General features: G+C 44.6%; 1 protein-coding gene across 2 annotated transcripts in view; it reads left to right on the top strand.

Moving 5' to 3' along the window:
* The window catches only part of Fech (ferrochelatase), a 33,578-nt gene extending 12,683 nt beyond the window's left edge, over positions 1-20,895 (top strand). For both annotated transcript variants that reach the window (XM_021150808.2, XM_021150809.3), the window contains 8 exons: positions 1,994-2,142; positions 7,388-7,522; positions 10,223-10,329; positions 13,886-13,984; positions 15,863-15,970; positions 16,391-16,555; positions 19,447-19,506; positions 19,925-20,895. In XM_021150808.2, coding sequence (XP_021006467.1) covers positions 1,994-2,142; positions 7,388-7,522; positions 10,223-10,329; positions 13,886-13,984; positions 15,863-15,970; positions 16,391-16,555; positions 19,447-19,506; positions 19,925-20,059 — 958 coding nt within the window. In that variant the 3' untranslated portion in view covers positions 20,060-20,895. The remainder of the gene's footprint in view (positions 1-1,993; positions 2,143-7,387; positions 7,523-10,222; positions 10,330-13,885; positions 13,985-15,862; positions 15,971-16,390; positions 16,556-19,446; positions 19,507-19,924) is intronic.
* Positions 20,896-27,234: the final 6,339 nt, after the last annotated feature.

Raw genomic sequence — 27,234 nt, 5'->3', positions numbered from 1 at the left:
AGAGAGCCTCTGCCTTCTGAGTACTGGGATTAAAGGTGAGCACCACCTCGGCCCAACCCCAGACATCCACGGTATTAAGAGTGGTATGTGACACTGAGAGAGTAGAGCCCTGGCAGAGAAGAGGTTCTTCTGAAAGTGACTTCAGCTTCAGGGTCGGAGGCTTGTTCTATTGGCTGGATTATTAGTTAGATCACAGGAGTCTCCTCCCTTTGTCCTAATTCTCTTGTCTTAGAAATTATTAACCCCGTTGCCAGAAACAGTCGGTACCGTCCACTTTGCTGAGTGTTTGGTGATGTGCCAGAATGCCCCTGATGCCGGTGAGCTGACTCGACGTCCAGGAAGGCAGGATGTGTGGTGTTCACACCTTTGTGGAGTCATCCCACAGCATCGCAGCCATAGGTAGCATCCCAGTTAACCTCTGTCTAGGGTTAAAAAGAGGAAATGGCAGGTTACACAGTGTTCTAAAGGCGCTTTGAGAGTTAGGAAGGCGCTGTCTTTGGTACGATTATAGATAAACTTGCCTTGGCCTTAGCACAGGGTGTACCTGGGTGTTCATATAAAGAAATACAGAGTGTATCTGGGTGTTTATATAAAGAAATACATTGTTTTGTGCAATAGTGACCATTTTATTTTTGGTTATTTATTTATTTATTTACTTTTTTTTTTTTTTTTAAGTTCGGTGGTGGTGTTTCACACTTTTAGTCCCAGTAGGGGGATCTCTGTGAGTTTGAGACCAGCATAGTCTGCAGAGTGAGTTCTGGGACTGCTAGAGCTACACAGAGAAAGCAACCCTGTTTCAAACAAACAAACAAACAGACAAACCAAACAAACCTTTTTATTGTAAATTGTGTGTGTGCACATGTGTGGATGCAGGAGCTGAGGAATCTAAAGGAGGGTGTCAGAGCCCTTGGAACGGAAGCTGCAGGTGATTGTGAGCTGCCCGCCATGGGTGCTGGGAGCAGAGCTGGAGTCTTCTGCCCGAGCAGCACGTGCTCTCAGCTGCTAAGCCATCTTTCCAGTCCCAAAGCGAGGTTTTGATGCCCAAGAATTTTGATATTTTAATTGCTGAGGCCTCTGTTCGATGCAGTGCTTTCTAATCTCTTAACTCCAGTTCTGTCAGTGTTGAGAGTGGTAGTTGTTTTAGAAACTAAAAGCTACTTATTATTTTCTAGAGAAATTTCTTAACATTGCACTCAATATTTATAATTGCATCAGAAAGTCTTGGTTTTTATATTTTAGTGTGTGTGTGTGTGTGTGTGTGTTTGTGTGTGTGTATACACATCATGGAGGGACTCGCATGGCAGGAGAGAACCAACTCAGCTCATGTAAATTGTCCTCTGTCCACCACATTTGTACCAGCGTGTATACACATGTGTGCACACACACACACACACACACACACTCACACTCACTAATAATAGTAAGTGTAACAAAAAAGCTTTTAAAAGAGCCCCGATGTGAGTTAGGCTTGGTGAAGCGAGAGGCTGAGGAAATAGTCCACAGGGCTAGCCTGAGCAGCATTGTAGTTCAAGGGCTGTCCAAGTAACATGGTGAGATTCTGTCTCAAAATTAAAAACAAACGGGGCCCGTCCTGGGGCCTCAGTTCCATGGCAGAGTCTTTGCCTAGCACCACGAGGGCCCAGCTTCAGGCTCACAGAACCAAACACCCCCGACAAAACCAGTGCAGGCTTTCTGTGCTTTCTCCCCTGATTCTTGTTAGGTGCAGATTCAGCGTGTAGGATGGTAGCTATCAGCATCCCGGTCCTGGCTGTGAGGTATCCAGAGTGTGCAGGATAGAACACGTGTGGAGTGCAGGGGTGAGCTCTCAGATCCATGCTGAATTGTCAGGGGCCTCACGGCCACATTCCTGACCACTGGTCCTGTTTGGCTCTCCTTAGGAAGTTTTACTCATCTCTTCTTTAGTGAGTAGGAAATGTACTTGGAATTTTGAAGGTGGAATAAAATCCACTCACTTATGTGTCCAATGATTTAGTAAGCTGGCACCATTCATCGCCAAACGCCGAACCCCCAAAATTCAAGAGCAGTATCGCAGAATCGGAGGTGGATCCCCCATCAAGATGTGGACTTCCAAGCAAGGAGAAGGCATGGTGAAGCTGCTGGATGAGTTATCCCCTGCCACAGGTGTGCTCTTCTTCTTAGTGCTGGGCTAGGCTCGGTACAGTAGGACTCAGGGTCGGGGGTGGACTGGGGTGGGCTGGGGGCACTCCTGTGATCCCAGCACTTGGGGGGTGGGGGCAAAGGCAATAAGAGTCTCTGCACTAGCAGGGTGTGTGTGTGTGTGAGAGAGAGAGAGAGAGAAAGAGAGAGAGAGAGAGAAAGAGACAGAGAGAGATATTGAGTGTGTATGTGTGTGTGTGTGAGAGAGAGTATATCTGTGTAAGAGAAAGGGAGAGAATGTGTGAGTGTGTGTATACCTGTGTGTATAAGAGAGAGAGGGAGAGAGAATGTGTGTGTATGAGAGAGAGAGAGAGAGAGAGAGAGAAAGAGAGAGAGAGAGAGATTGAGTGTGTATGTGTGTGTGTGTGAGAGAGAGTATATCTGTGTAAGAGAAAGGGAGAGAATGTGTGAGTGTGTGTATACCTGTGTGTATAAGAGAGAGAGGGAGAGAGAATGTGTGTGTATGAGAGAGAGAGAGAGAGAGAAAGAGAGAGAGAGAGATATTGAGTGTGTATGTGTGTGTGTGTGAGAGAGAGAGAGTATATCTGTGTAAGAGAAAGGGAGAGAATGTGTGAGTGTGTGTATACCTGTGTGTATAAGAGAGAGAGGGAGAGAGAATGTGTGTGTATGAGAGAGAGAGAGAGAGAGAGAGAGAGAGAGAGAGAGAGAGAGAGAGAGAGAGAATGTGTGTGTGTATACCTGTGTATATAAGACAGAGGGGGAGAGAATGTGTGTGTGTGAGAGAGAGAGAGAGAGTGTGTGTGAGAGAGAGAGAGTGAGAGAGAGTATGTGTGTGTGTGTAGGAGAGAGGGAGAGAATATGTATATGTATGTATAAGAGAGAGGGAAAGAGAATGTGTGTGTGTAAGAGAGAGGGAGAATTCTCAAGGCACTATCCTCTGACTGTGAAACTTTCAAAAATGACTTCCAGTGTTACAAGTAAACAAACTGAAATGCCAGAAAGTGTTTCAAAAGGAAGTTTAAAATTAAGTTGAGCTAGTTTATAAAGAAGAAGCAATATTCCGTGCACAGAGGGTAAGACTTGCTGTGGCCTTTTCTTCTAGTTGGATGGTAAATAGCTGAGCATTTAGAGAAGTTGTTGGCCGGAGTCACTGGGCAGCCTTCAGTCACACTTTCAGCCAACAGCACCTCCATTGTGAGGCATCAACGCCTTGCTGCGTTGGCCTGGCTCATTGGCCTGGCTCTGACCCGCACACGTCTGGTAACCTGTGATAACCTCTACATAGACTGAGCCATGAAATGCAAGAGTGAGCTACAGATGCTACATGGACTGTAGGACACGGTTCCGTACAATGCTAAAGCAGGAGCCACTGTGAGTGCCCTGGTTTGCTCTCTGTCACTGTGATACTGCGCTGGCCCAAAGCAACCTGGGGGAAAGTGCATCCCATTTTACATTTCCGTGTAACAGTCCATCACTGAGGAGAGCTAAGGAAAAACTAAGGCAGAGACCATGGAGGAGCACTGCTTTCTTGCTGGCCCCTCGTGGCTAGCTCAGCCTGCCCTCTTATACCATCCAGGACCTCCTACCCAGGCGTGGCACTGCCAATAGCGAGCTTGCCACCCGACACCCCTCCTCCCCCCCCCCCCCCCCCCGTATCTGTCAAGAGGATGCACCACAGACATTCCCCCAAGCCAGTCTGATGTAGCAGTTCCTCAAGTCACCCTCTTCCCAGGTGACTGTAGTTTGTGTCAACCTGACAGAGCCAACCAGCAGAATGAGCAATGTTAAAACTGGAAAAAGTTCCAGTTAGCCATTGGCGTATGTCCATCGTAGACGCACTTACGGCTTCGGATTCAGGACAGGAGTTGATGATCCTGGCTCCCTCAGAGAGAGCAGCCTGTTAGGCAGGACTCTGAGAAAGTATCACTGAATATCAGCTTGAAATGTTCTCAGGAGAATACCAGTCCTGTCGCACCAAGGCACCCAGTTTTCTCCTCCCTCGGCAGACCACCTCACTTAGAGAATTGTTCACCCGCACTTCTGACCGTCAGGTTTGCATCTTGTCATTTCCATGGCTCAGGGGCCTCTCATGCACAGTTCCTCCACACAGGCCACAGTGCATCTCTTTAGATATAGCAGAAAGCCTTAGCTGTCTCTACCCACGCCTACTTGGTAGAGAACAAACTCTGATTGTTGCCTTATCATGGTAGGGGATTTGGTGGGCAATTTATTTAATGGAAAGAAGAGTTAGAGAGGTGCCAGTCCTTCTGGTTTATAGGTCACTCTAGCGTCCACCCCCATGAAGAGCCCTATCAGATATCAGATTTGAGAAAGAAAAGCTGGGAGTGGTGGCCCACACCTTTAATCCCAACACTTGGGAGCAAAGGCAGGCAGATCTCTGTGAGTTCAAGACCAGCCTGGTCTACTTAGTGAATTCCACAGTAGCCAGGACTACATAGAGACCTTGTCTCAAAACAAACAAAACAAAACAACAAAGAACAACAAACCAGATAGGAATGCCTCTCTCCCACCTTCTCACCCTTTCCTCCAGTCACTGTGAGGAAGCTGTTGAATGTCCAGCCTTTCTGTGGCTTCAGGCTCCCAGGTTGGCTGAATAGAGTCCCAGGGCACCTTCCCACCTTCTGTCATTTTATTGTAAGGCCATATAACGAAAAGCCAGGACTTTCCATGTGGGCAGGTTCTGACACTAATGCTCCTCCGTGTAAGCCATCAGAGGATCACAGCACTCATTTTGTACTTGAAGTTGCTGGGAAGGTAGCTTTTTAACCTAGTGATTGAGCATTCTGTCCTCTGGAGATTTATTTTTAAAATATTCAGGACTCACTACAACTTTGGGGCTAAGCTCAGTGGCTCGCCCGACAAGTCATTAAATCACTCAATGTGGCATAAAATTGTCTTTTCTCCTCTGTTGGGTCTATCCATTTGCCTGTATATTTACCTATGCTTCTACCCATTGATTCCTGCACCTCTGTGTCCTTCAGCCAGCCTCCAGGTCTGTGTGTTCACTGAGCACGTGGAAGTTGCGTACAGGAAGAATAGGAGCACCAGCCTGACCACCTTCACGCAGGCAGCAGAGTCACCTCCCTTGGGAGCTACCTCTTGTTTCTCTCAACCTTGGCAGCTCTCCTTGGGTTCCTAGCCCTTAGTGGGCCTTGGTACTCATGACCCTTTGTCAAGTCACTGTCCCCTTGGGTGACACTACTTCTGAGGAGGCATGAACAAGCATCTTCTCCCCCAAATAGGAAACAGATGATAGATCAAAATATGGCTAAGCTGGTGAACCGATGAGGTTTATGGAGCGTACTAGCAGGGATACGGGTAAGCGTTACTCATAGGGACACTGTTGCCTCAGATGCAGACGCGTCACCAAAGCCCACCACAGCATGGGTGGCACCTCACAAAAGCTGGGAACCTGGAGCCCACTGCACAGCCAGCAGGCATCTCCGTGGGCTGGACATCTTTTGCAGTTAGCCTGAGCCTCTTCCAGGCAGCCCAGCTGCTCTTTGTTTCTTTTTTTTTTTTTTTTTTTTTTGATTTTTAATATTTTTATTACATATTTTCCTCAATTACATTTCCAATGCTATTCCAAAAGTCCCCCATAGCGCCCCCCACTTTCCTACCCACCCATTCCCATTCTTTTGGCCCTGGCATTCCCCTATATTGGGGCATATAAAGTTTGCAAGTCCAATGGGCCTCTCTTTCCATTGATGGCCGACTAGGCCATCTTTCGATACATATGCAGCTAGAGACAAGAGCTCCGGGGTTCTGGTTAGTACATCATGTTGTTCCAACAATAGGGTTGCAGATCCCTTTAGCTCCTTGGGTACTTTCTCTAGCTTCTCCATTGGGAGCCCTGTGATACATCCAATAGCTGACTGTGAACATCCACTCCTGTGTTTGCTAGGCCCCGGCATCGTCTCACAAGAGACAGCTATATTTGGGTCCTTTCAGCAAAATCTTGCTAGTGTATGCAATGGTGTCAGCGTTTAGAAGCTGATTATGGGATGGATCCCTGGATACGGCAGTCTCTAAATGGTCCATCCTTTCATCACAGCTACGAACTTTGTCTCTGTAACTCCTTCCCTGGGTGTTTTGTTCCCAATTCTAAGAAGGTGCACAGTGTCCACACTTTGGTCTTCATTCTTCTTGAGTTTCATGCGTTTATCAAATTGTATCTTATATCTTGGGTATCCTAAGTTTTGGGCTAATATCCACTTATCAATGAATACATATTGTGTGAGTTCTTTTGTGATTGTGTTACTTCACTCAAGATGATGCCCTCCAGGTCCATCCATTTGGCTAGGAATTTCATATGCTCTTTGTTTCTTGCGGGCGGGCACATCTGTTGAACCCTGCTTCTTCCAGGCGGCCAGGCTTATCTGAGAGCGATGATTAGAAGTCTTTTTTTGTTTTCTCTCTCTTTTTTTTTTTTTTCCTGAGTCAAGTTCTCATTCTCTCAATACTGGCCTTGAACGTGCCCTGGATCACACTGACTTCAGACTCATTTGGCCTGCCTGAGGCACTTGTATGCTGTGATTGCTGTGATCAGTGTCCTGTTCTACAAGGCCCTTGTTTGTTTGGCTTTGCTTTGAGACATTGTTCTAGCAATGTGACTCAGGCTGGCCTCGAACTTACCTTGTAGCCCCAGCAGGCCTTAACTTGGCCTTCTGTTCTTGCTTCCGGAATGTTGGAGGTTACAGGCCTATGCCACTTTGCTCAATGCAGACAGTACATGCCATGAATGAGTACTAAAATGTAAAAACTCAAGTGGAGTCTCACTATGTAGCCCTGGCTGTCATGGAACTTGCTATATAGAACAGGCTGGTCTCAAACTCACAAAGATCCCACTCCTGAGACTGGGACTGAAGACTGTGCCACCATGCCCAGATAGGTGTACTAGTTGTGGGGTTCTTCTCCGCTCTCTTTTCTTTAGTCTCTTCCTGACAGATGAGAACAGAGAATAAGAATAAGAGCTTGCATTTTAAAGATGATCACGTTAACAAAAGGTAGGCAGGTAGGACTGCCGATCTCAGAGAATGACCAAGCGTCCCCATGCCTGCTAAGTGATGGACAAGATGCCAGGAATGTCCTAACCTGCTCACCATATCAGCATTGTAGAAAATTAGGTTAGTCGTTTATTGTCCTGGCCATTACACCATGTTTGGTGACTCCGAGGAATCTATATAAAGATTAATCCCTTCTCCTTTCCGCTTGTGCTTCCTAATAGCACCTCACAAATACTATATTGGATTCCGGTACGTCCATCCCCTGACAGAAGAGGCAATTGAAGAGATGGAGAGAGATGGGCTAGAGAGGGCCATTGCTTTCACACAGTACCCACAGTATAGCTGCTCCACCACAGGTAAGGACGTCTCGCAGGCGGCTGTGCCCCTGGCACGGTTAGCCCAGGAGTCTGAGTGCTGATGGTGTTTGGAATCTGAATGGCGAATCTGGACCGTCTTCATTACCCGTGAGAGCCTAGGCCACTTACTTTGAGACTGCAGGCCGCGTGTGCGTCTGGAATTATCAGCCAATCAGCTGAGACTAGAAATGGTGGGTGGTGGCCGTGCTTGGTTACTACTTCAATACAGTTGGTTAACAGGTCACTTTCTAGGTTTGTATCATAAACTTATTTTTATGTCTACCCTGACGTTTTTATTAAAGGAGCAAAGGGAATACCGGTTTCTATTTTGAAAACAGAAGTGTCCTGTGATAATGGAAAACGCTGCTATTTTTATTTTTGTGTCTGTCTCTCCTTCAGTTATGGGTTACCGGTTAACTTAAAACTCTATCCTTGCCGGGTGTGGTGGCTCACACCTCTAATCCTAGGCAGAGGCAGGCTGGTCTCTATGAGTTTGAGGCCAGCCTGATCAACTTAGTGAGTTCTAGGACAGCCAAGGCTCTAAGTAGGACCCCCATCTCAAAAACAAATAAACCCAACAACAAACAAAAACAGCAACAACAAAACCAATGTGAGGCCTTGAGTTGACATTGTACAGATTTTTCTGTGTCCATTACTCCTTGCAGTCCTCTGTATATTTGACTGAAGATTAAAAAAGAAGAAGAAGAAGAAGAAGAAGCAGCTTGGGAAAGGGTCTATATTCATGTTCGTTTTTTTTTTTTTTTCTTGTTTGAGCCAGGGTCACACTATGTAGATTATGCTGGCCTCGAACTCACAGAGATCTACCTACCTCTGCCTTCTGAGTGCTGAGATCAAAGGTGTGCGCCCCCACTCCCAGTTACGCTTATTATAGGTAAAGCTTCTGTTATTACCCACAAATAGAAGTGCATTTTCTCCAGGACTTAGGTCAGCGCAGTTATGCTCCCAGTTTCTTTGAATATTAATGTTATTATAGCTATAAGGAGAAGTAAAAATCTACAGCGGAAACATTCCTAGTGTTGTGTGCCTTAAATACTGAGGCGTACAGTGTGTATGTGAGTGTGTGGAGAGACAGAGAGAGAGAGAGAGAGAGTGTTAAAATACCCAATCTTCCACGTGCTGTCCAGAAGTTTGAATTGTGATTTACTTAATCAGATCTTAGTATTTTCAAGGGATATTTTTATCTTGCTTCACAAGATGTCCCTTAGCCTACAGATGTCTGCTCTCAAAAGTACGTAAATTAAAAGTGGTTATTTGTATGGCAACAGATGCACTCCTTAGCTTGCTGGTGGCTCTCACTGTGTGGTCAGAGCTCAGGGTCCACTGCTCTCCTTAGGGCATCTCATGTGGAAGCCCAAGCATTTAGGCTTCTGGGCTGCGCACGGTTCAGGAACCGCGTTTCTGCTTTGAGGCCAGTGGTCTCCTTTGCCACTCTGTCTTTTAAACAGGCTCTGTGTATTTCTCATAGCATCTTCCTCATTTACATTTCCCCCCTTTTAACTACTTCTGTAGTTTGTTGACTGTTGTCCACTGACACTCGCAGAAGCCCTCCTGTCCATCAGAAAACCACGCCCACGTGTGCAGTAGGATCTGCTATGTGAAGGGGATGAGATGCTTTGCTTTCTATTGGGGATTATTTTTGACCCCCAAGCTTGGATTCTCTTACTTCATTATATTCCACTCATTGACGTTGAACCCAATGATTTTTTTTTTTTATATACAAGTTGGATTTTAGCCTGACCAAACAGTTTGAGCTAAACTATATCTGTGTCCCAAGTAAGCTTTTTAAACTGGCAACTTAACTGGTTCCTATGGCAAGAATCCCAGGGGACTGGTGATGGTCAGCACAGACCTGTTGGAACTTGTTATGTGCAGGACTGAGAAAGGGGGCCCTGTCAGGATTGGGTTTATAGGCCTTAGGATTGACCCCAGTGCCAGCTTCCCCAAGCTGGGGAAAAGCTGCGGCTTCATTCTGCCATTTGGGTTGTCATATTCACAACAATTTAGGAACACAACTTTTGTTTAGAGTGTAGTGTCTGCTTACTTTATTCCAGGGTAATGATGCATCTTGTAAAAGTTGATTAAATACAGGGCCTTTAGACCCCTCAATAGGCCACTTGCTCTATGATGGCATCTTTAGAAAAGGTGGTTCTGCTCCAGACAGAGAACTATTCATATTCTAACACAGAAACTTGGTGAAGTAAAACAGCTGTAAAGGAGAATGCCAGGAACCGGTTCCTCTAGAGTGAAACAGTGCCGCGTCAGCATGCTGAGATAACAGCCCACTTGTGTCTGTCTTCCTCACCCCCTACACTGCGTGTAATGAGGCCGATTCTGACCACAATAGGGACGCTTTTCTTCACATGCCCTCCATCGTAAGACCTGCTCCTTGCAAGTTCACAATGGCTTCTATTGCGTAAGCTCAGAGCCCTCCTGTTTCTCGGTAGAAATGGCCTCAGTAATCTTTGAAGGTCTGTTGAAATTGATTGCTTTTTAGTGATCTTCATTCGCTGGGTTGTTAAATCTATATGCATTTTAGAGTATTGAAAAGATTGTAATTAGACTGGGTTTCTGTATAGATGCAGCTGCCCACTTTGAACTCACAATCATTGCCTTTACTCGTCTGCGTTATGTTTCCACCACGACCAAGTGCATCTACTAAATGGCTCCCTTGTCTTTTAGGCAGCAGCTTAAATGCCATTTACAGATACTATAACGAGGTGGGCCAGAAGCCCACCATGAAGTGGAGCACAATCGACAGGTGGCCCACGCACCCCCTCCTCATCCAGGTGTGTATGCTCAGGGTAGCCTCTGTCCTCCCAGCACCCAGTGCCACCCAGCTGCTCTGTCTGTCGGGGGTGCTCGCTGAGCCTGCGTTCTCCTGCGTAAACTGCATGCTGCGTGTTAACACCACACCGTTAGCCTTCTCACTTACCATGAAAAATGACGATAAATGTAAAGGCTAAAAGGATCAGACCCTTTCCTTTCTTCAGATTATACTATAGGCCCACAGTTAGACTTTGAGTTGGTATTTCTCAGCGTCCAGAAGAACATTGAGGATTATATCGACTTCTGCTAACTTATGTGTCTAAATTGAAAGACCAACATATTACTTAAATCCTATATTTTAAAAATCCTTCAAAAACATCAAAGGATTAAAAAAAAGTGAAGGCAGTGAATAGGTACATGTTTGGAAACATGAAAGTAAACAGCATTATAATGGAAAAGGTTTGTACATCAAAAGAAAATTTTCATTTCTCCTGTACATTTACCTTTGTAATAAATATTCTGTCAGTGGGTACTTTTACTCTAGAAGAATCAGTTAAAATTACAATTCGAAAACCATTAGCTTTGAATTGGTATTACCTTATTTAAAAAACAAAACAAAACATGAGAGCGAAGTTGATTTTAAAAACGAATCCCAATTAATTCAGATAATGTTTTGAGTCTGTAGAAGCTTTTGTTTTTGAGTTATTTTAGGTCTAGATATATGAAGTGGTTTGGATTTATTTTGTATTTTATATACTTCATTCATTCTGTGCTCTTTGGCAAATATCTGCAAAAATTGGCAGTACTTAAAACCTGTGACCACTAGATGGCAGTAGACAGCATTAAAATCAGGCTGACTTCCCCAGAGTGGTGTCCTATGGGCAGGGAAAGGGTTAAGGCTCGTGCAGGAGTAAAAGAGGTCCCCTAGGGATGGGTGTCGCTGTGGGCTGCGCGCCTGTGTCCAGCGTTCATCGTTCTCCTGGGTCCAGCCAGAGGTAGCTGGAGCGCCTAAGGCCCAGAATGCTTCTATTGAAGCCGTGGCTGGGAAGGAGGGGTATTGCAGGTCTGAGCTGACATGTGGCACAGGAACAGGGGATCTGCACAGCATCTGCCTGCCCTGATCGCGGGAGTAATTAGATTTGCATTAAAATTCAGCCCTTTGAAAGGGGGAAGCAGAAAGATGGAAAGGTCTCTTAACCGAGGAAGTCTCTGTTCATAAAAGGAAAGGGAATTTTAGAGGCATTTATCTGCCCTCCTGGCTGGTGTGATTGAAGGCTCTGAGAGGTCTTGCTGCTTTCATTTCGCACAGGGGCTGTGCACAGAAAATCCTGCAGATGGGTCTTAGGTGATTTAAGTAGCACTTCTGTTTGCCCATGCCGCTTGAGTTTTGAAGATGGCTTAGTGACTCTCGAAAGCCCTGAGGGATTGTGTTCTTACTTGCAATTTTACAAGCTGAGGAAAGGAAAGGAAGGGGGTGGGGCTTCAATCCCCTAAAAGTCTTACATAGACTCAACTGAAAAATAGGGCCTTAAATCTCATGTTCCTGCATGTTATCAGTGCTAGTTACTCAAAAGAGCCATCTTAGCACCTTTCCTCTAAGACTGATGTTTATCTAGCTTTTGGAGGAGTTGCAGTAAATGTCTATTCCAGGTCTCCACATAAACTTTACAGTGGCTTTTTTTTTTTTTATGTAGGCTGGTCTCTAAAAATAATCCTTCCTGAGCAGTCTTGCTTCCTAGACATTATGAACACTATAAAAATACAGCTTTTGTATCAAATGTTACCACACAACATGGAGACGAGGAGGAAGGGAGAGGGAGGACAAGAGCACCAGATGCCTTCTCTGAGTCCCATCTTCTTCACTAGGGCATTTTCTGACCCACACTTGCGAGTTCCAGAATGAAAGCTAGTTTAGTAGTCCTAGGGACTAGTTTAGTAGTCCTAGGGACTAGTTTGGAACTTAGAGTATTGACGGAACACTCGTATGTATCAAAACTGCGTCAACTACAAGCTTGTGCGATTCTGTTCTTTAAATTTTATTTGGAAATTATTTCTGACATGCAAAATAACTACAAGATTAAGAAGGATAATGTGTTGGAGAGCTGGCTCATTGGTTAAGAGCACACCACTACTCCAGTTGAGTTCCCAGCAATATGTGCGCACATGCGCGCGTGCATACACACACACACACACACACATACACGCACGCACATAATTAAAAATTAAGCTGCAGAGATGGCTCAGTGGTTCAGAGCACTGGCTGCTCTTGCAGAGGACCCACAGTTTGATTTCCAGCACCCACATGGCAGCTCACAATCTTAGTAGCTCTAGTCTTAGGGGCTCTGATGGACTCTGGCTTCTGTGTGCACCAAGTATACACAGGGCGCACAGACATACATGCAGACAAAATACCCCCACACACAAAATAAGTAAAATCTTTAAAAATGATGCCGTGAGTTGCCATCTGTTCTATACCTGTATTCCTGTGTTATTTGTATCACTTGACCTATCACTTACATATTCTCTGTATGTGTATATATATGTGTGATATATATTGATATGTATATGTATGTATATAGATATATATATATATGTTTGAACTACTTGGGAACACACACACAACCTTAAGATCAGAGGTATTCTCTTAACATAACTATAATACAAAATTTTGCAGAAGTTTATTTAACACTGATATCAACTTCTGTCTGATTCTCAGCCACATTCAAGTTTTATCAGTTGGCCCATTTCTGTCCTTTGTTTTCCTTATAAGCCTGACAAGGAATGATTCAAGTGTAAGATGAAAGAAAGTCTCTTCAGATCTGGTGTTTCAGCACCTACCCGTGAGAATCAGCAAGTGCCAGCTAAGAAGCGAGGGAGGGAGCTGGTCTGGCGGGCAGAGGTGGGGAGGCAGCAGGACCTGGATTCTAGTCCACATTCACACATATGGCCAGCTAGGCCTCCCGTCAACTGCAGCCTTCCCCCCTGTGTGTTTAATGGGGGCTGCACAGCTCATCATCTGTCATTAGGACGCTTGTGAGGAGGAGTGCTTTGGTACAGGTTCTACTCGTAAGGAAGATGTCATAAAAATAGAAGAGTATTTTCTTGTTTCTCTCCTATTTCTGGCTAATGTATTTTAATGTGATAGGCCTGAAAGCCAAAGTAAGGGAGATTTAGAAAGACCCTGTAAGCTGTTTTCCTGCTAACAGAGCAAATGTGAGGTCTTAAAACAACCTCTCCTTCCCATCTGTGTTTCCTTTCCATCTGGAAGTGTGCCCCGCTCTTCCCGTGGGGAAGCAGCTCCTCCGAGTTCATTTGCAGAGAGCCATTAGTGAGCTTTAGAAGTTTCCCATCAAATTCCCCAGGCCCCTGGAACCATTGCGAGCCATTTCGAAGCTAAACCAAAGCAAAGAGACTGTGATGTTTGCATTTTTTTTTAAAAAAAAGAGAGAGAGAGATGGGGTTCCAGATTTTGAAGACTGCGCTAAGGTTTTTGGTGCGGCTCTCATTTCTTAGATCCTACTTCAGTTCTTTGCTTTCTTCTCACCACCCTCTTCCCCATTCCTGGGGTTCCCACAGTGCTTTGCAGACCACATTCTGAAAGAGCTGAACCATTTTCCAGAGGAGAAGAGAAGCGAGGTGGTCATTCTGTTTTCTGCCCACTCCCTGCCGATGTCTGTAAGTACGAGCATTTTGTTGGTGGCCGAGGACTGAGTCATTTGACTTTCTCAATGTGTAAAGTGGATCTGGCTCCGGTCTGTGCTCAGCTCAGTGCAAGCATGAATTCTAAGCTCCCAGCCTTAGCTTGCTCATAGACACTTTCTAAAACCTCCCAGCAATTAATTCATTGCCCAATATCACAAATAGATCTCTTATTAATAGCCTTCTTTAAAACGATAACTGGAAGATTCATTCAGATCTTAGTGTTCCTAACAAATGCACCAGCTGAAAGAAGCTTCTACCTGCCGAATGGGAAGAACACAGTGCGCACTTTCCCGATACTGAGCTGTGCCTTGCTCACACTAAGCCCAAACTCTGTCTTCAAACCTTAGCAGAAGCCTGTGCCTGCTAGGAAGCCTGTATGGTTTCTGATTTGCTAAAACTAGGGACCACAGCCTGGCCAGAGAATGTACAGCAGACAGTGTGTGGTCCTTAGTTCATTGTGTGATACACCAGCTTGCCCATAAAATGTCACATCCTTCATGCGGGTCCCCCAACAACTAGAACAGGAGCTGTCTCTGAGCCTGTTGCCTGCCTGCCGGCCTGCCTGCCTGCCTGTGGATCCCAAGTCCCTAAATGGACTGCCTTATCTGGCCTCAGTGGGAGAGGATGTGCCTAGCCCTGAAGTGAGTTGATATGTGGGGTTGGTGTGTGTGTGTGTTGGGGGGTGTTAGTTGGGGGGATGACACCCAGAGGGGGACTTCCCCCCCTCAAAAGAAAAGGGGAAGGTGAAATTGGGGGAGGGCTTGTGTGAGGGGGTCCTGGGAGGAAAGAAAGGACTGATTTGGGGTTGTTAAGTGAGTAAATAAATAATTGAAAATTCAAGCCACACATGTGGGGAAATATTCAGTCATATAAATCTGACAAAAGTTTGTATAAATACACTGTTAAAATTACTTCTACGTGTAAATTATAAAATGACAAGCAAATCAATGAGAACATGGAAAAAAAAGTCACTTCCTGAGTCACAGGAAACTTGGAAATATCGGACTTGTGTGCTGTCTGATATTTGAAAGGTCTTGGACACAGTCCCTAGTTCTATCCACTCAGAAGAAGCGTCCCATCCTGAGAGCGCTGTTTTCCTAGTCACGGAGGTGGAAGATTACATTTTCTTAGGTGTGGTCGGTCTGAAACGCATGATCAATGGGACCAGCCATCCTCAGGTGGAGGGTGCCACCCTTGGTGGTCACCAGAGTCAAGCCCCGGGCAGCTCACCTGAAGATGCAGCCATTACGTTAATAGCAGATAGCTTTAGGGAGAGAGTCCTCTCACTGGGAGGCTGCCTGTTTCATTTCAGTCTCCTTCGTGGTGTCATGCAAATCCTTTCCGAGGGTCCATTCTTGGTGTGATGAGACCTGAGGTACCAGAGTGAAGCTCCAGAGAGGGGCAGGCAGATTTACACTGGGACATCCCGGAGCTGTAATGGTGGATCCTTCCTGCAGTGGTTCTTGTCATACTGTGCCAGAGGCAACCTTGTGTTTCTCTCATCCCTTCTACAATTATTCTTCTAATGATCATTTGTCCACTAGTACTGTCATCAAATATTGTCTTAGTATTTCATTTCACCAACGCAGTATTTATTGGGTGCCTACTGCACACATCAGATGTGGGGATGAAGTAGACAGGAAGCCTTTATTCCTGTACAATGACAGGAAAAGATAATGAAAGTCTGGGGGGGCCGAGGAACTTCTCTGCCAATGCTCAGATCCAACTGTCATTAGTCTGAAGGAGAGCAAGGGAGGGGTCTAGCTCACGTTCATCTTGTCCCTGTATAGCCAGTGGTGCTTGATATCCTCACAGTGTTGGTGACAGCATGTTATTTTGTCCCTACTGCAGGTTGTCAACAGAGGGGACCCCTATCCCCAAGAGGTAGGAGCCACTGTCCACAAAGTCATGGAAAAGCTGGGTTACCCCAACCCCTACCGACTGGTTTGGCAGTCCAAGGTAGGTCAGCATCTCTGGAGAAAATCTGTTTGATCCCTAATCTATAAATGGGAATTTGGGCGCTTCCATGCCAGCAAGCTTTTCTGTAAGTTGACTGCTCACTGTGGGCAGAAAGAACTCTGCAAAGAGCAAGCAGACAGAAGGGGAGATGGACAACTGTAGAGCTGTGTCAGTTACTATCTGACTTTTAGCTTTAATGAAAGAAAGTGTTTATTTGTATCATCAGGTCAGGCCAGCCTCTAGAAGGATTCAAACCTCAGTATAAAAATATTCAAACCTATCAAGGAGGCCTAAGAGTGACTCTCACCAGGATGGGCAGATGTGGGCATGCTCCTAGCGTGTGTTGGGGCCTGATAATAATATGTTGTTAAAGTGTCAGGAGAAATGTTCCATTTCCATGGTGGTTGTCCTTTCTCATAGGTTGGTCCAGTACCCTGGTTGGGCCCTCAGACAGATGAGGCTATCAAAGGGCTTTGTGAGCGGGGGAGGAAGAACATCCTCTTGGTTCCAATAGCATTTACCAGTGACCACATTGAGACACTCTACGAACTGGATATTGAATACTCTCAAGTGTTGGCTCAGAAGGTAAGCGGGCCTTTATGGCTTCTTAGACCCATCATGGTTTGTTTGAACCTGAATTTTTTTTTTCTACAACTACCAAACTATACCTTTGAAAAAAAATTACTGTTTATGGGGCTGGGTGTAGTGGCACACTCCCTTAATCCCAGCACTGGAAAGCAGAGGCCAGACAGAGACAGACTTAGTGTGCTTGTATATATTATATATTCATCATTTTGAATAATGCTTTATAAATTAATTCTACATCAGCAGTAGAGAGGACATTTATGTCTTTATTAAACCATGTTGCCCAGTATCACTGAAGAAACTAATACTTTGTTCGGTCTAAGTTACCGTACCGTCCATCTGAAGGTGAAATCTTTCGTGAAAAGGGCTTGAATCTCTCACCAATTGTGAGGGAAACTGTTTACCAGTCTAGAATTAATTCTCTACACTTAATGCAGTCCTTGGGCTGATACACTGTTTCTGGTTGGGCTTGTGGCCTAGGCGTCTTTGACATTTCAGAGGAGCACAGAACAAACAGGAAGCAGTGTGTGCTGTAATTCTGTTGACCTCTTCAGTGCACTCACTTAATTAGCTGTTTGCTAACAAGTTGTGATCAATCTGACTATTGAAATAACAAATACCACTGTTGGCATAAGATGGATGGGACGCGTCACTCAGGGTGGAAAAAACTGTTGCTTACCTGTCTTGTAGCTTCTGAGGGCTAGCCCGAAACCTTCACTGGCTTATTGAAGTGTTTCTATGCGAAGTTTGGAAGCATGGGGACTCAGGAAGTCCTTTTCTCCCTCTCATCTTGGATGAGAACTCATGGCCTTCCCATAGGTGACTGGTGGAAGTCTGGCTCCACTGAAATCTATTCCCTTTGTGGGACTGGGTGTCGGTGAGGGGCAGAGTGGAGAGTGGGTAGGGTCAGCACTGGAACCAGTTGTCAGGTATTAGTGTGTCTCTTGTTACTAGTGTGTCTAAGCCAGTCAAGCATCAATAAGTTAAGGGGAGCCTATAATGTCTAATCACTAGGAGTTAAGTTGTAACTGACAAAGATGAGGCCTCATTGTTCTCATGGGTTTTATTTACAGATGCTTCTGTTTGCCCACCATGACGCTGGCTAATTTTAAACTTGCTAGAGAGACTTCAGTAATAAGAATAAGACCTGGGCTGGAGAGATGGCTCAGCCGTTAAAGGCTAGCCTCACAACCAAAAGTATAAGAATAAGACTTAATTAGGATAGGGTGTTTGAAAATAAGTTTTTTCTCTGTGTTGCATGATAGTTTCCATTCGTTTGTATTATAAGTGGAGGCTATCAGTTACCAAGACGATTATTAGTGATTAATAAATGAATCCCTGTAGTGAATAAAGAGAACTAGGTAACTATCATTATTTTGATATGAAAATATAGCATGCTTAAAGCAACTAACTTTAAAAGTTTAAAAAATGTTTTACTCCAAAATAGAAACAACTTTTTGCCTTTTGCTGATAAAAACAATAAAGTTCTCAGATGGTACCAAACGGTGCCAGGTCAGGAGTGGGTCATGTCTCTCCCGACCCTCAGAGAGGACGTAGGTTAATGTCTTCATAAAACACCTTCCTCTTCCCTAAGCGTGTCTGCTTTAATAATAATAATAGGCTAATGACGTCTTAGCCATACATTTTTGTGATCCCTGTTTTCTCTTTTTAAATATATATCACATGTATATGTGAGAGTAAATGCAGTCAAATGCCCATAGCTGTTTTTAGTAAATCCTTGATTAATACTCATTTGAATTTTTAAATTTTTTTTTTTACTATCGTATGCTGCATGACTATAAACCCTTGTGTTGTCCCATGGACAGATTCGTGGCTCTTGCATCTTCCTGGCCCACCCACCCCTGCTGATTACTGACACTGCTGTTCTATTGCTGTGGACACTTTGCGACTTTTTTTTTTTTATTTAAGTAGAGCCTCCATATTGAGGTCTAGGTGTTTGCTGATAGGCTTCCCGTGTGGGCTCCTCCTGTAAATGTCAATCTAGAAGATAAAACGACTATGTATGTCTCCGTGTGGATGGGAAAGAGATGAACCTAGCCACATACACAGTTCTCTATTATATGGGAATAATTAATTGTTTTTTTTTTTTTAACAGGGAAAAAGAATGATACAGAACATACTCAAATTTTTTCTTACATTTTTTTCTATTTAAAATTTTTTTTTGTTTTTTTGTTTTTCTAGGCAGGGTTTCTCTGTGTAGCCTTGGCTGTCCTGGAACTCACTTTGTAGTCCAGGCTGGCCTCGAACTCAGAAATCCGCCTGCCTCTGCCTCCCGAGTGCTGGGATTGGGATTAAAGGCGTGCGCCACCACGCCCGGCTCCTATTTAAAATTTTATTTTAAAATCCATTCTACATTGGGTCCAATTTAAAACCAGTATGTTTTAGACTCCATAAATTAATTTCCTTCATTTTAGCACTTACTTGGGCTCAAAGTAAATAGGAAATTTTACTTAATTGCAGCAACATTTACTAGATGAGTCTGCAAGGCCTGCATTAGGGAAAGGGACAAGGACAGAGGGATATGGGCTTGGATCGCTCCAGAGACCCATCCAGCACGCACACCACTGTGGGAAGGACAGGGCAGGGGAACACAGGGACACCAGAGCAGCCTCTGGTAGCCTGGTCAGTCTGCCCATCCAGTACCCGACCACAACCGTCAATTAGGAGCCTTCTGCAGCCATTCACCGTCAGGCTGAGTGTGTGCGTGCGTGTGCGTGCGTGTGTGTGTGTGTGTGTGTGTGTGTGTGTGTGTGTATTTCTGTGCATTTATTCTTTTGTGGCACTTAGTGTCTTTTAAAAAAAAGAAAAGGAAAGGAAAGGAAAGGAAAAATAAAACGTGTCTGTTTTCTTCCCATTCTCCTTTGATTCAGTGTGGAGCTGAGAACATCAGAAGAGCGGAGTCTCTTAATGGAAATCCATTGTTCTCCAAGGTACCGCAGTGTTACAACCATTCTAGTAGAACACAGCGCAGAGTAGTCCTCTGAGAAACTCCTGCAGAATATTGGTTTTCTCACATATTAGTACATTTAGAGTTCCAATTAATTACAAAACTAAGAGCAAATTCCTTCTCTGCTCCTTTCTCCTGCAGGTAGCCCCAGTCTCCTTAGTTTGCCCACCACAGCTGCCTAATTTGCAGTCTGCTTCTCAGTGAACAGCTGCGGTGGGTGGGGTAAGAGGATTCACTTCCCGAAGTGTCCGTTTTAACTTGCCCTAAGCTGACGATGCCTGTCCAGCTCAGTTTAAAAGAAACCCCCATCTGGAACAATCTTCCCGGGACAAGCTCAGGGAATACATGCAGGGAGGGCCCTCGACTCCTCACCTCAGGTGGCTCTGTGCTCTGTCTTGCAGGCCTTGGCCGATCTGGTGCACTCCCACATCCAGTCCAACAAGCTGTGCTCCACGCAGTTGAGTCTGAGCTGTCCGCTCTGTGTAAATCCTGTCTGCAGGAAGACTAAATCCTTCTTCACCAGCCAACAGCTGTGACCCTGCCTGAGGACCCTTGGGGTTTGCAGATGTGCAGCCTCCAGACACCTGCGCTGGGGACGATGAGGACAGAAGCCACGTTTATCTGGGCACAAACTGTGATTTCTCTCTTGCCTGTGTTTCGTTTTATTTGATCTTATTTCTTGCTTTCCCTACGTAGGCCAAGCTGGCTTCCAGTGTGCCTCCCGCTCCCGTTTCCTGGGCGCTAGTTAGAATCACAGACATACAACATTGTGTTCCTTGGAGGATGGACTCGAAATTCTTACTGAGATTTCTATTTTCATATACAAGTATAGTGACTGTTCCTGGGGTCAGTTTATCAATATGGAATATCTGTCTACTGGAACATCCCAGGAATGAGTTTCACATTTTTATCTTATGAGACGCACACAAATTCTACACTTATTGCCCAAAACAACTTCCTACAACAGTGTGGTGGGTCTCCTGATGTGCTACCAGTGGCGACTGAGATGTTTACAGTCTTATGGATATAGCTATCGCTTAAGTGAATATTGTGAATTTATGAAATGTAATTTGTAAAAGAATTAGGCTGAGCACACAGCTTGGGATCGTGTGCTTACCTGCAAGGCTCCTACTTTAATCCCCAGCACCAAACACAAAACACGATGTTACCTACTCTTTCCCCGAATCCATGGGTACGGGAGTGTGAGTGAGTTGGAGTGGTCACCTGGCACTGCCTCTGTGGACAGTGTAGCCACTGTCCACTGCCGTGTCTGCAAGAGTCTCATCTCCCTCCCTGGAAACTGAAACAAGTGCGTGTTTCAAGAGTGCTAAGATTCCCCGGGCGCATAGCCTAATAAACGTGTGGAAGTTCAGTCCTTGCTGTGTACACCTTCATTTGAGTCCATGGTGCCTCAGGGAAGGGGACTCTGTCTTCTTCCTGTCTCCAAGGACAGTGCCACCAGGAAATGCTACTGATGGATTTGAGCTTAGCTCCCCAGGGGCCAAGGAGCCTTCCAGTGCCATTCTCCTAATCTCAACTGAGTGCTTATTTTATAAAGCTGACTGTGTCTGATAGCCTTGAATTTTCTTTGTGAATAAGTTCTTATTATAAAAATGGCATGGTTATAGACTAGGCCATTTGTAAAACACAAAGAAATAACTAATGTAATAATTATCATTTCATTTTAATCTTTTCCTGCATATATGTGTATATATACACACACATATATACATATATATATACACATATACACACATACATATATATATATACATACATATATATGCACATACACATATATGCATACATATATACACATGCATATATAGACATATATGCACATACATACATATACACATAATATATGCACATACATATATGTATAGTCTTCAACATATTTGATCATATCAACCTCCTTTTCCCTCATAACTAATTCTTGCATGAATTTATAATGAAATGTTATTCTAAAAATGTAAAAACTATGTCAAAGCAGAATCTGATCTTCTATATTTGGATTTAAATGGATTTGAAAGTCTTTGGGATCCTTGAAGGATTTGTAATAATCACTTTCTCTAAAACTTTGCTCTTCAAACAGAACATTTCTTTGAGTTTTTTTTTTTTTTCTGATAGAAAAACGGCTCATGAAATGAAAGCAATTAGTAGGATGCATAGATATTCTATACTCAGGATTTACTGTTAATAGACGGTGAGCTTTAGCCGTTTGATTTGTACTGTCTCCTGAAATGACTGGACACAGGAAATTCACTTTGTAATCCAGCAGCGAAGCCTGCTTTCTGCTCCAGGTAAGAGTTTCTTATGCTGATAGCGGCTTTCTAATTTGAACAGCATCTACTTTCTGTGTCTGAATTGGCTCTATCTTCCTAAGTAAGCAGTCTGTAGAGAAAGAACAAGGGTCTGGGCACTTTGGAATGTCCCCGTATCCATTTCATCACCTCTGGGATTAGCTTCAGAGTGGCCTGTGAGTGACTGTCCCACAGTGAATGGACATCTCAGGGCTAGTGGCCCCTGTTAGCAGACAGCTATGCACACAGCCATTATCCCTTCCCCCAGTCCCCTTTCAGGGAACTTGCTTGTCATCAGTCTTGGCTCTTGAGCAGCTTTTCAGATGAAAACATTGGCATGGGGATATTGCGGGAAATGCCAGCTCAGGAGTCCCCGCTGGAGTCTACGAAGCCCCCCATTTGCCAAGCAAACAGTGAATGAGTTGTCTGGAACTATTGCCGGCACTGAAGTGGGAGCAGACTGCCCTTTGAGAGGCACTTACGGGAAGCACTGCCTGTGGCATCTTCAACTCCTAAAGATGCGATTCCTTTGACTGCTAACCACAGATAGGTGAGGGTAACGTACCAGGGTAGTGTTTGGAAGGACGGGGATCTCTTGTTAGCATTGATGAGTCTTTGAGAGTTGTTATCCTGTTTGTCAGCCGTGAAGTACAAATGTTTGTCATTGTAATTAGCAGTGAGCTGCCAGTGCTGTCTTGAGCTGCACTGTGTACAGACCTGGATTTTTTAACTGATCCAGAAGATCTGCCGGTGCTGGGAATGTTCATTCCACTGCTGTCATTGCAAGAGCCCAGAGGATGCCAGCCCAGGGGAAGGGGCTCTCTCGCAGACCTGCGTGAAGGATGCACACCATGTCATCAGCAGTGAGTTAGTGTTGACAGTAGAAACCCATGCTTTCAGGTCTGAGGCTTCCTCAGAGTGCGTCGGCTTCCTCAATTCAGCAGCACTGAGTGAGTCTTACTAGTTTCATCATGTCTAGAATTCGTTTGCAACTATCATCTATGAAGAAGTGGATTTTTCCATCTCAGCATGCCCAGACTAAGCCTGTCAACAGCCCTAAGGTAATATTAGGGCTTTTACATTTTCAGATGATCTTGAAAATAGATTTCCTTCTCTTCCTCTTGAAGCGGTAGAATAGATCCTCTAGAATAAAGTCGCTGCACCTGGCTTCCTCCTCGACTCTGTATTCATACTTTGGGCGTTTAATTCAAGAAGCCACAGTTGAAGGCACACATTTGCTTAGTGTGAGTCGATTTATCTAAACTGTTATCACACCATGAGGCAAGGGAGCATACTGTCCCAAACGCCCAGCAGGGCCACCAGAAAGACCCACAGCCTGCTAGAGGTGAAGATGGCTGTAGTAACTAGGCTGTACTGTCTGCTCCCTTGTTCTAGGGAGTGACCATTTGTGCTGCTTCATCTGGAGGGTCAAAGATGAGCTGATAGCCATTAAAAAAACAGCAAGCAAGGGTATAGTCTCTCTTGCTCTCCACCACATCTGTGATTCCTGCTTTGGTGTCCGCTCAGTAATGTCCTAGGACCGGGAATTAAAAGCCAAATAAACCCTTTCTCCCCACAGTTTCCTTTTGCCGGGGTATTTTGTCACAACAACAGAAGTGAGACTAAGACAAGCATGCAGTAGTCTCTGGCCTCACTGCCAGGTCTGTCCCAATCCTGAGGACAGCACAGACTGACTGGTGCGTCCCAGTCTTGTGGGAAGAAGAAACTCATTAAGAAGACAGAGTTCTGACCATTTACTTTGAGTTGGCTACTGGTTTGCTGTAGATTGCTTTTATCATGTTTAGGTATGGGCCTTGAATTCCTGATCTTTCCAAGACTTTTATCATGAATGGGTGTTGGATTTTGTCAAATGCTTTCTCAGCATCTAACGAGATGATCATGTGGTTTTTGTCTTTGAGTTTGTTTATTTAATGGATTACGTTGATGGATTTCCATAATTAAACCATCCCTGCATCCCTGGAATGAAACCTACTTGGTCAGGATGGATGATTGTTTTGATGTATTCATGGATTCAGTTAGCGAGAATTTTAGTGAGTATTGGTCTGGAGTTCTCTATCTTTGTTGGGTCTTTCTGTGGTTTAGGTATCAGAGTAATTGTGGCTTCATAGAATGAATTGGGTAGAGTACCTTCTGCTTCTATTTTGTGGAATAGTTTGTGAAGAACTGGAATTAAAATTCAGGTGACAGCAGATGCTGGCGAGGATGTGGGGAAAGAGGAACACTCCTCCATTGTTGGTGGGATTGCAAGCTTGTACAACCACTCTGAAAATTAGTCTGGCGGTTCCTCAGAAAATTGGACATAGTACTACTGGAGGATCCTGCTATACCTCTTCTGGGCATATATCCAGAAGATGTTCCAACCGGTAAGAAGGACACATGCTCCACTATGTTCATAGCAGCCTTATTTATAATAGCCAGAACCTGGAAAGAACCCAGATGTCCCTCAACAGAGGAATGGATACAGAAAATGTGGTACATTTACACAATGGAGTACTACTCAGCTACTAAAAAGAATGAATTTATGAAATTCCTAGGCAAATGGATGGACCTGGAGGGCATCATCCTGAGTGAGGTAACCCAATCACAAAAGACCTCACATGATATGTACTCACTGATAAGTGGATATTAGCTCAGAAACTTAGAATACCCAAGATATAAGATACAATTTGTAAAACACATGAAACTCAAGAAGAACAAAGACCAAAGTGTGGACACTTTGCCCCTTCTTAGAATTGGGAACAAAACACCCATGGAAGGAGTTACAGAGACAAAGTTTGGAGCTGAGACGAAAGGATGGACCATCTAGAGACTGCCATACCCGGGGATCCATCCCATAATCAGCCTTCAAACGCTGACACCATTGCATACACTAACAAGATTTTGCTGAAAGGACTCTGATATAGCTCTCTCTTGTGAGGCTATTCTTGGGCCTAGCAAACACAGAAGTGGATGTTCACAGTCAGCTATTGGATGGATCACAGGGCCCCCAATGGAGGAGCTAGAGAAAGTACCCAAGGAGCTAAAGGGGTCTGCAACCCTATAGGTGGAACAACAATATGAACTAACCAGTACCCCCTGGAGCTTGTGTTTCTAGCTGCATGTGTATCAGAAGATGACCTAGTCAGCCATCAGTAGAAAGAGAGGCCCATTGGTCTTGCAAACTTTATATGCCTCAGTACAGGGGAACACCAGGGCCAAGAAGTGGGAGGGGGAGAAGGAGAATGGGAAGGAGGGCATGGGGGACTTTTGGGATAGCATTGGAAATGTAAATGAAGAAAATATCTAATTAAAAAAAAAAACTATGACTTTTAATGCAAAAAAAAAAGAAGAAGAAGAAGACAGAGTTGACACCAAAGTGTTGCTGTTGCTTACAGTCCTTTAGGTTTCAGTTGTACTAGCAAGAGGGAGGTACATTTCTCAGAGTAAGGGGCCAACGTGGCTTTCACATTTCTAAGTTTATACCCCCCCCAGAAGCTTCATGAATATTATTCACACTCTCTTTCCAATTGTCTCATTACTGAGATTCTCCAGGAGTCCTCCCCGCCACCTTGGTAACTCCTCCCAGACCCAAAGGCTTTCAGTGACATTCAGATTACATGTATAGGGACCAGTGTCACAAAGTTTCTGAGTACATGCGGCAAGTAGATTAAAACAGAAGTTGATTCGGCTCAACAAGTGAATCACTTCCAGTTAAAATATTTAAGGCGTTCCCTAACTCTGTTGTGGTTTCCTGAGCCTACTTTGTAGCATGCCTGCAGCTAACTCAGACCATAGCACCTGGAGACTTCTGATGCTTTGCCAGGTTCCCTCCAGCTGCTAACCCACCTTTGCCTTCACCTCGTGCTTCTTTGGGACAGTAGGAAGCGTGCAGAGTTACATAGCGCTGGGCCGAAGGCTGGATGCCCCTGAGAAGCCAACCGGTCTGCTGACACTTGCTGTGTATCATGTACAGAGGGACACTGGGGGTCATCTGCCTCCTGGGACCGCAGTTGTAACACTGTAGGGTTAAGGAAGGGTTGCTGTTGATTTTTACATAGAAGTCTCTCTACAGGAAAAAGGTGAAGAAAATGATAGTCAGTTTTGTACAGTTTTTTTTTTTTAAATAAGACTGCATGGTTGTTTTTAGCTGAGTTAATAGTTTCCATTTTTAACGCAATAAATTAGTCTATAGTGGGCTATTGTTATAAAATGTTGGAAGTACTTTTTAAGATTTTTACTTTTGTGATTTTTTTCTTTTCTTTTTCTCTTTCTCTTCTTTTTCTTTTCTTTAGTGTATGTGTGAGTACATAAGTGCAGGTGCCCACAGAGGTTAAAGATCTTCGATTCCTTGGAGCTGTAATTATAATGTAAGAGGCCTGACATGGGTTCTAAGAATCAAACATGAGTCTTCCAGAAGAATAGCACGTGCTCTTAACCACCGAGCCATCTCGCCAGCCCTGGATGTCAGAGTTAAAAACATTTAGTGGAACTGGGGTCATGGCTCAGTTGATCAGCACTTGCTGTTCAAATATGAGAACCTGAGTTCAGATTCCCAACTCCCAAAGCAGACTCAGCTATGGCTGTGTGTGCTGATAATCCCAGTGCTGGACAGGCAAATCCTAGGGGCTCATTGGCCTGCTGGTCTAGCAGAATCATTAAACTCTAGTGTCGCTGAGAATCACTGTTTCTCAAGTAAGTGGGGGACTGAGGATGGCATCCTGTTGATAGCTTCAAGGCCACATGGATAAGTTCATCAGCATGTGTATACAGCACACACAGAGAGAGAGAGAGAGAGAGAGAGAGAGAGAGAGAGAGAGAATGAATATGTATGTTCTGGGATAAAGCTTGATTTGAGCTTTCTTATAAGCCCGTGGGCAGGGATTAGGTTCTGTTTCTGTGTCTTGCAACTTCTCACTCTGATATTGTTTCCGGACATTCACCCTTCATGGGCCGCTTCTACCCACACAGCTTGAGCTGTCCCCTCCTTGAGCTGTCCCCCTCCAGCCTCCCTTATGGTTCATAGGTTCCCATCAGGTCACGTGAAGACAATAGGGTGGGGGGTTGCAGCTCAGTGGTGAGTGGAGCTAGCTATATGTAAGGACAGCCCTGGACTCCATCCCCAAGCTTGGAAAAATGCACAGAAGAGGTTTTAATAGACTTCATCCTGATAATTCATGATAGATCGTGTATTTTTCTCGCTTCCTTTATGCACACGAACGCATACGCATGTAAGAAATGAAAGTGACGGCACACGCTGGCTCACAGCTGATGGTTGCTTCTCAGTCTGCAGCAGTGACGCTATATAGTAAACTACCGTTACCATAGTAGCATTCAGATACTGTCACTTATTATTTACTACGTCATTGCTTTGCTCTTTATGGGACACAATGGAGAAAATGTTAACATAG

This window comes from Mus caroli, unplaced genomic scaffold (assembly GCF_978045245.1).
Source record: "Mus caroli unplaced genomic scaffold, Mus_caroli_1 scaffold_19, whole genome shotgun sequence".
In the NCBI taxonomy this organism is placed as follows: Eukaryota; Metazoa; Chordata; class Mammalia; order Rodentia; family Muridae; genus Mus; species Mus caroli.
Note: the sequence above shows the minus strand (reverse complement) of the source record. Positions and strands in the feature narration are given on the sequence as shown.